Raw genomic sequence first — 9,888 nt, 5'->3', positions numbered from 1 at the left:
AAAAATTATATTAAAAATCAACACAAAAACATGGTAAAAATATGGATTTATCGTTTCTTATGGGATACAAAAATAAAATTTATGAAAAAATATTTCTAAACGGTAGTAAATTTGGCCTGGACAGACCCCTGATTGTAGTATTTGAGCATATGCTGAAATCAAAGTGAGATAAAATAAAAGGTGGTAAGCCGGACAAAAGTTTCACATGGTAAATATTTCTTCAGAGTCCTCAAAATGAATTTGCAAGAGTCAGACATCTACTTAACGAGAAAGGACATTGGGCAGAAGTACACAAAAATAATGGATATTAGAGTACAATACAATTCTATTTCTAAATAAAAGTGTATTTACTAACAAATAGCATAAATCATATAAATACAGCAACAACTATTTTAATAACAGTATGAATAAGCTTAACTTTTAAAAACAATCTAAACAGCTCTGACTTCTTAAAAAAATATTCAGCTACTTTTACAATGGCAATTAATGCATCAGTCATAAGTTTAAATCCTTTTATATAATCTTTAATAGCTTTATTTGAAAATTAGTTATCATCCAAAATGCCTAATTTTTTATATAAAATTAAAATATATTAGGAAAATGAAATGTAAAATAATATATTAAGATCAAAAATCTACACATGTTATGAATGGAAAACATTTAAAAAATATTTCATCAAAATATGCTATGAAAATTTTAAAGCATACAAATCTCACACAAGATTCCTAGCAATTAATAAGTTTTTATGCTCAAATAAAAACTCACTCTTTTTATATTAATCCATCGTTGCATGTAATCTGGCACTTCGAATTCTGATATATTGCTCTGTACTGGTAAGCTGAAACATAAGAGTAATTTTAGATTATCAGAATTTCAAAAAAGAAATGTATTTTAAATTGAATTGAACTGAATTATTGTGTTTTAAACTCAGGTTTAATTCAGTAAAATATTTTTTTAGACATTACTTTAATTGAAATTTCAAAATTGTTTGAAAACTCAATTAAAAATTTACTCTGAGCACTTTTGTTGATTCAAGAATTTATCTCCTCCTTAAAAATACTTTTTTACTGTACTGCTTAATATTTAAGTTAAAGTAAAATAACAAGCTAATTAACAAGTACATTAGGTCCAAAAATTTTGTTATAAGTACAAAAGTTAAGCATACCTTTATTTTTATGTCTTGTGCAAAGAAGTTTTTAATTTCTAGACACCAGCTTAATGTGTTTATGTTAGTTTTAAAACACTTGAAAATTTAAGTTAAACCACTTTTTCAGCTAAATATTTTGCTTATTTTCTACTTTTTTTTAAAAATTAAACTAGTTATTAAGGATTTTCAATAGAAAATAATTTAATATAAAATCTGGTAATTTAATATAAAAAGTCAATTTCTAATATATTTTTTCCATAACAGTTTTAAAAAATCTGCAAAGATGAAAATATTAGTAAATAATTTAACATTTATACCAATTTAACATTATACTAAATAATTTAACATTTATACCAATTTAACACTATACTAAATAATTTAACATTTATACCAATTTAACATTATACTAAATAATTTAACATTTTTCTTAAAAAACGTTTCAATGATATACTGTTATGATTATAAATAAATGCTTTAAATAATAAAAAATTACAGGTAATCAAGATCAGGATCACCACACGTTACGAAAGCAAATTTAACATCAGGCATTAAAAGATTTTCTTTCTTCATCCAATCTAAAAATTTCTGAAAAAAATAAATAAAATAGTTCAATTTTTTATTAGTGATGGTTTTAAAAAAATCAAATTACAATGCAATAAAAAATAAAATAAAAATTTAGATAATAAAATTGGAAACGAATTAATATAAATATTAAATCATTCTTAAAAATGTTCATATTATAGATAACAAAAATTGCCTCTGAAAATAACAACTTTATGGTTGAGAGCATTGTTAAGAAATAGTGGAATGACAAAGTATTTGAATGTCTACAGAAAATTCCTTGAAGACGAGAGAAAATTAATAATTATACTTCTGGATACACATGCACAAAAACTTTATAAATGCATAAATGAAATTCTTTAGAAATATTAATTCCAACAAAATATTCTCAAATGTAAGAATTAAATTTTAATTACCTAAAACCTCACTAGTTATTTTGCTTGAAAATCGCATATTATTTTTCATAAAATACTTCAACCTAAGGTAGTAACCTAATAAAAATTTAATTTTTAAACAAAATTAATATTAATAATCTAGTTAAATATTTATATAGTCATTGAATGGATGCCCCCTTAGACAGGATGACAAGGGCCTTTGCACCTTAGGCTTCATGACTTGGGTCATTGTCCCCTTCGCCCTTTCTCAACATGCCATTATAAAGAAATGAAATAAAAAGGTTTTCACATCTTTTTTAAGAGGTGGTCTAGTTTACAAAATACATCGACATAAAATTTTAATTATATTTTTCTGTTGATAACGAAAACTTAACATAGACAAACCAAACATACCATAACAAACCAAAAAATAACACAGCATAAAATATTTAATTTGTATTGTCTTTGAAAATGGCTTATTGAGTTTGAAAGAGGAAAGCTTATATGTTATTATGCTATAATAAAATTTTAACATTTGAGGAATGGAAGCTTTAAAGTTTTATAATTTCAAAACTAATTCAAAATTTTGAAAAAGGTCATGGTCCTTATTATCTACACACATAAGAGCTCATTGTTTAAAAACATATAAAATTATTTTGGCTTTTTAAACAGAAGGTACAAAACAACAAGAACTCATGCAAAGGCCAGATAAAAACACTTTTTAAAATAGATTGATTATGAAATTACTCAGAAAACTCTATAAACTAATAAGAGTTTAACTCAAATTGATCTCATTAATTGTAACAACCAAACTGAATTTTTTTATAAAAAAGAAAGAAAGACTCTGGTTTCTTAACAATAAAGAGGAGAGCAAATTGCTGATTTTTGAGAGAGGGATACTTAACAGAATTTTTGGTGCTGTCTATGAGAATAACAAATGGTGCACACTTTACAATCATGAATTACATAAAAAGTATAAACAACCAGACATAGTTCATGTTATTAAAGTCAATCGCATTCCATGGCTGGGACACCTTTATAGATGTGAAGATCAAAACCCAGCAAAAAAAAGTAACTTTTTTTAAACCAGAAGGTACAAAAAAAAGGGGTTGTCTACTGACTAGGTGACTGGGCGCAGTTGAGAGGGACCTAAAGATAATAGGAATAACTAACTGGAAGGCCATGGCGCAGAATAGATCAAGATAACAAAAACTTATTGGGATGGCCTTGGCCTGTCATAGGCTGAAGTGCCCAAGAAGAAGAAGAAGGAAAACTTCTGTTGCATTTTAATGTAAATAAAAACGAAAGGTTTTAATACAGTTGTAACTTTTTCTTAATTTTAGTATTTTTAGTTGCAGTCATACTCTAAAACACAGCATATTTTAAATGAAAGTCATTTATTCACTGTTTACATTAAATTAAACCACAGTTTAATACACCAATTTCTTTAAATTTAAAAACTCATAAAAGTAAATTAAAAAAATTTGTTTTCAAAATTTTAGAAATAATTTTAAAATGCTGATATTTGCTTAAATTTCAAGAACATTTTGCTCTAACTTATAAATGATCATTCATTGAAATCAACGAACGAAAAAGAATTAATAACTTCTTCAGAAGTGAATTAGTACATTTCAAAAGTCAGTAAAGTATATAAGTAAATATGCTTATAAAAATGCATAATTACAGCTTATATTTTTGAATATGAAAAAGGTAAAGTAATGGCTTAGAATAATTTTGTACCTTTTTCTACTTAAATGAATTCTAGGTGCAACTTATGTCATATAATAAAACTGTAAAAGATATTAATAACAAAATAACAACATCAAGTCCCTAATTAATTATGGAAAACATTGCGTATCACAAATTTTGAATGAAAATTATTAGTTTGCAGATTCGAAACTATATCAACATTACAGAAAATAATTTATTTAAGTAGATTTGATACCCTTTTCTAAAATGGGAAAAAAAATTACAAACCAATGAACTAAAAAATTAAAACAAAAAGCTATATTAACATTAAGAACACACTGTAACTCAAATTACAAAAACGTTTGAGTTTAAATTGTACTTTAACTCAATACTTAAAATTATAATACTTTAAGTCAATAATTAAAATATGATTTAAAAACAGTTATTAACTAAACACACATAAACTTCAAAAAAAAAAAAACTTTTAAAATGTGGTGACTTATACAAACATATGAAAGTACAGTAGAGAACCAATTATCCGGGATGCTCGGGACCATCGCTATCCCGGATATCTGAATTTCCCGGTTTTCTGGATCGACCAAAAAGTGTCGTTAATCGATGTTTTATCGAACCCTCATGCACATATCCTAATCATATTTGGAAAGATTTCTGTATCGTGATCTGTTGCAGAATAATCGCCAAGTTTTGGCGGCTATTGAGCAATGGCCTTAGAGAAACTAAAAATAAGAAAAATCACAGAAAGTGACCAACTTGAATCGTATCCACCCCCAGGCAAGCACCTACTTGTTTTTTTAAAGTTCAAAATCTATTTGGCACTTTGATTTGGTGATTGTAGTTGGCCCTACAGATAACGATAAGGAAATATCCCCTTATATTTTTTTTAGAAATGAAGAGTTTAAGAATCTTTCATGAGTGCTCAAGAAGTGCTTAAGAGGTTCTAACTTNTTTTTTTTGTTGATAAAAACAAGATTTTTAATTACAGCAGATGTGATTCCACACCAAGAAAAACTTGCAATTGATACCGCTCTTCCAAAGAATGAGAATTTATTCAAAAGAAAAAGATTTTATTTTTATTAGTCGATGTCAAATAAATATATTTTTCTCTTTTCTTTTTCTGTTCACTGATATGCATGCAATGCATTTTCCCCACCCCCCTCGTAAATCAAGCAGAAAACGAAATCAGCATGCCACACCCTTGAGTTTGATTGACGGCCTAAAGGAAAAAATAAAGCAATCCTCCCTTCCCTGCCTTCAAGGTCACGGAGGAAATGACGTTTCTCTGAGTAAACGGGGAAATTTTTTTTCCCCTTCCTTACATTTTCCTCTCTTCAACTTCAAGGATGAGTTCAATTTCCGCTTTTTTCCTTCTACTTCAAAATGGCGGGAAAATCGAGCAAAATTTTTCCCGGTTTTCTGGTTTCCCGGTTATCTGGATACCGGATAAATGGTTCTCTACTGTAGTTTCAAATCAATTACAATATTTTAAGCAAAGTTAAACAATTTAATGAGTAAAATTACAATTAAATCATTCTTAAAAAAAATTTCATTTATTATAGTAAATACATTTTCAATTAATACATACTTCAAAAACAACATTGAATGAAGGTTGGTCATCAATCATACCTTGAATTATGCCTGTTAACTACAAAGGACAATGAAAAAATGGGTTAAAGATATTAGTAAGAAGAAATAGAGAAATTATATTAAAAAGAAATAGCTAAATATTATTTGGAAACATATTCAAAGTGCTTGGGGTAATATGATAAAGCTACATTTCTTAAATTGTTTATGAGAACATTTTTGATGAAAAGACCATGAATTAAATGTATGTAATATAATGTCTCTATGTATTGTGTTGTCCTCTAGTGTAAACTGTTCCCAAAAAACTACTATACTAAGGAACAGATTGGTGTAAAAATTACACTTTTGGAAAAAGTGTGCCTTATCAAAATTTGCCCCAATTTTTTAGTTTCCAAGATAAGAACAAAATTATGATTAAATAAAATCATTTTTTTCTCCAAAATTCAAATAAGAACATGATGCTTTGTTTCTAAATGTTTAAAGACACTTTGATAAATAAGAAAATATTTCAAAGACTTTGCAGCAAGCTGAGGTGATAAGTAGTTTTAAAAATATGCCAAACAAGTGATGCTACTTACCAAATTTCACTTTCTTTACATTAAAGATTATCTTTATTTACCTTTGATGGTCATGGTCGGATATGTCACCAGATATTTAATTCATAGACTGCAATAGGGATACCGGACATTTTGACATTTAATAAATTGCACTCTTAAAATTTAAAATAAATTTTCTACGGTTATTTTAGTTATGTTGCATTGGGAACCTCTTGAACATAATTTTGCGCTCAGAGATCTGCGGCAAAGACGAAGTGAAGGGTAGAAACAGCCAGCAAAGTTAGTCCTGTATGATTGAGCAAGATTCGCTTCAACCTTATTTTAATGTTAACATGTGATTGCCAATAAAAGACTGCTACTATAGTTAGTCTGAAGCAGAGTTTGTTGATAAAAATACGTTTGATTTAAATCACGATTTAAATCAAATGATTTTTTTTTTTAAAATCATTGATTGATCAACTGATTTTTATATATATACATTAATTTAAAAAGTCAAAAAACAGTGTTTTAAATTATTGATACTTTTATTATTTTCTTTTCTTAGTTTTAAAATTTATTTTAAATAAATTGCTGCATTAATTAATTTTAGTTAACAAAATTACTTTCCTTCTTGATGTGTGCTAAATTCCAACACATTTGAAATTATATTTTTAAAAATCTTTTGATTCTTGAGATTGAAAGTACAGATTAAAGATTATAGACTTGCATAGCTGTAGAAAGTAATTAATAAACATGAACTGTTTTCAGAAAACAAACAAAAAAAATTTAATAACATTCTACCTTTTGATTGAAAAAGCATGGAATTAAAATCTATATTATATTTTATTGATGGAAAAGGTATATTTTTAAAGCTTGAGGTTATCTTAAAAAGAAATTACCCTAATATGCCAAAATAGGGTTTAAATTCTCTTTTTCATCTAGTCTTTAAATTTGAATCATGCATTTGTTTCAAAATGGTTGCAATGCATTCAAAGCTATATATTATAATGAAAATTTTTTATAAGTAGTTAGAGCTTCTAAAATACTGTTATAATATAGTTTTAATATTAATTTCATTTCGTTTAAACATTTATAAAGCTTTTTTAATCATAAATCAAAGTTCTTACAGTGTATTAGAATAAAAATAAAAAAAATTTGATTTAAATTTTAAAAAAATCTTTATTCTTCTGATTTTTTTTTTAAAAATCACGAGCCCTGGTCTAAAGTAAGAACACCCCTAGCCATTCATCAGGACTCATGACAGTGACTATGGTAACAAGGTGTAACTATTTCAAGTAGGGGTGTGGGGTCACTGTTTCGGACAGGTTTTGGCTCAGGTTGGCGAGAGAAAGGGAATATTTTCTTCAGTCAATTGTGTTAGCCTTAGAAGGAAGAGAAGCTACCCTCCCTGAAATGCGCTATTCTCGTTTCCATAGCAGTAGACAGCTTCAGACTTTGTGGCGGGGGGGAGTTCTTATCGTAGACAAACTATATCTGTGATTATCTCCAACATACAAATGATACTGCCTAATTTTGTTTATAAAAGTTAAATATCACTAATATTGTCAGAATAACTAACATACTCCATAGTTTTTGCCGAAAAATAATATCACATCTTTTGATTCGAGTATCCTTCTAAATTATAATTTTAGAAACAAAATATTTACTTTGGCAAGAAATATTTAAGTAAATTATACAACTTGATTGATATAAATTATATAAAAATACATTACTTCTACAACATACAAAAAATTACACAACTGAACTAATAAGTGACAAACAAATACAATGTAACATAAATCTCATATATAACTTAATATACAAATAAATTATACAACTTACTTCAGTACAGAAAGATGATAGCTCAGGATTTATTTCTGGTTTGACATAGGAATGAAAAGTTGATTCTATGTTGAAAGTAATTCCATTTACTTTTAAAACTGGAAATTCAATAATTTCCTGAAAAGAATTTGAACAACTCAATCATCAATTATTTTTCTACAAAAAAATATTTTAAAGATTACATGAAGATAGGCATGATTTAAACTTCAATGTTTTATTAACTAGGGAAAAATTCCAAAAACTTAATTAAATTACATAACCTTTTTGGAAAGTAAAAGAGTTGCTAATAAATCTGTTAACGGCCAATTAAAATAAAAGTTGCAGTAACTAAAGCATACATTTAAAAAAAAATCTAAGGCTAAAGCATAAAAATCTAAGCTAGATTTAGATACATAACCCCTTTGTTGATGAAAGAGATACCAATGTAAACAATCCGTTCAAACTTTAAGTATTAGTAAGTTTAAGTATATAAGACAGAAATAAACTGCATAATCTTTTGAGCGTCAGTCTCGGTTTTTTCCGAAAATCCTGGAGTAAACTGATCACCTGAAGATCAGTTTTCTCAGGTATATCAATGGGAAAATAGTATAGCACAAAAATTTAAGTAAATTTTTAATGTTTAAAGGGTTAATCTTCTCAGCATGTCATCACATAGAAATTCTACAGAAACAGAAAAAGTTATATTTACAAGTTATACAAAATAATTTGTTTTTTTTTTTTAAACCTTCTCTGTTTATTTAAATTTGTGAATAAAGATCATAATTTTAAAAAAATTAGTTTTCAGAGCATTTATAAAAGTTTAGTTAACCAAGACGATCTTCCTAGTTTGTCATTTAATAACGAAAGAATTTAAAATGGGGAGATTTCCGTATCGTGATCTGTGGCAGAATAATCGCCAAGTCTTGGTAACTTCCGGGCAGTGGCCAGGGAGAAACTAAAAAAACCGTCACAGAAAGGGACCTACTCAAAAAGTATAACTAGTAACCACCCCCCAATAAACATCTACATGTTTTTTTTTTTTTAAAAATTTGCTAATTTAAAATCTATTTGGCATTTTGGAAATTGTAGTTGGCGAGACAGATCATGATCCGGAAATATCCCCTTTAAAATTTTACTTCGTGCCTAACCTAAAGCTTGATATTCGATTTCACAGTTAAGGTGATAAAAAATTATTGATAGAACAGGTGATTGAATCTAAGTTTTATAGATAAGGTATTTACAAACAAAAATAATTAAAAGACAAATTCATTGACATATTATACTAACGGGCGGTTCCACATTTACAGGAGAGTCACATGTTGCTTCGAAATCTAAAACTAGGAAAAAATCAAATTTTTGCTCTGGCATACTCTTAACTTTGGGTGCCAGTTTCAAATGTTGATCAATAAACAAAGGGAAAGTCCTTTTCGGTTTGTGAATTTTAAATTCTTGATTTTCATTTCTTAGAAATGGTTTTTTGAATCGAGCTTTGGAGCGATAATTTATGTTACGATAAATAATATAGCTACAATTTGATCTTCCACATAAACCAAATCGCGAAAACATATTTTTTTTTAAAGTTTAAACTTTGTTAATGCAGCCAGATTCTGAAAATAAAAAAATCAGTGTGTTGCTATTTCACACGTTTGATTTAACGCTTAAATTTATTAAAAAAGAACTTGAACACTTTCATTTCTTCTTCCAAAAAATTTTCGAAATGAAAACGAACTAAAAGTGTTGTTTACTTATTTAATAACTTTAAACGCCTTTAACTACCTATTTCTGCTAAGCTAAAGGTGGATTTTCATAATGCACTAATATTTAAATCTCAATTAAATGATGTAAACAACAACTGAAAAATGAGAATCGATGCATTCAATCCATGTCAACAACTGGTTTCAAAAGAATGCTTACTCCTCAAAACCATTGTTTTTCGAACATATGTAGCTTCTTATGTGTGTCCATCTTTAACATGGTGTCACATTTTGTATTCGAGTTTTAAGGAAACTTTTTCCCAGCTTGTAATCTTTTTTTCTTCTCTTTTTGCATGAGTTTTTCGCAAGTGAATAAATTTCCCCGATCATGTTTTCTGTTAGATGCAAAAAAAAAATTAATTCGCAGGCAATGAGAATGCTCCTTACGTTTTCTCAGAATAGCT

General features: G+C 27.4%; 1 protein-coding gene across 1 annotated transcript; it reads right to left on the bottom strand.

Annotated features, from left to right (window-relative positions):
• Positions 1–717: 717 nt before the first annotated feature.
• LOC122272998 (ERI1 exoribonuclease 3-like) lies at positions 718–9,728 on the bottom strand. The gene is made up of 5 exons (XM_043057044.2): positions 9,018–9,728; positions 7,752–7,868; positions 5,375–5,434; positions 1,641–1,732; positions 718–838 (listed from the first exon to the last, which is right to left on the bottom strand). The coding sequence occupies exons 1-5, from the start codon at positions 9,294–9,296 to the stop codon at positions 733–735; spliced, it is 654 nt and encodes a 217-aa protein (XP_042912978.1). The 5' UTR covers positions 9,297–9,728; the 3' UTR covers positions 718–732.
• Positions 9,729–9,888: the final 160 nt, after the last annotated feature.

The sequence above is a fragment of the Parasteatoda tepidariorum genome, unplaced genomic scaffold (genome assembly GCF_043381705.1).
Source record: "Parasteatoda tepidariorum isolate YZ-2023 unplaced genomic scaffold, CAS_Ptep_4.0 HiC_scaffold_1876, whole genome shotgun sequence".
NCBI lineage: Eukaryota > Metazoa > Arthropoda > Arachnida > Araneae > Theridiidae > Parasteatoda > Parasteatoda tepidariorum.
This window is presented reverse-complemented; position numbering and strand designations above follow the sequence as displayed.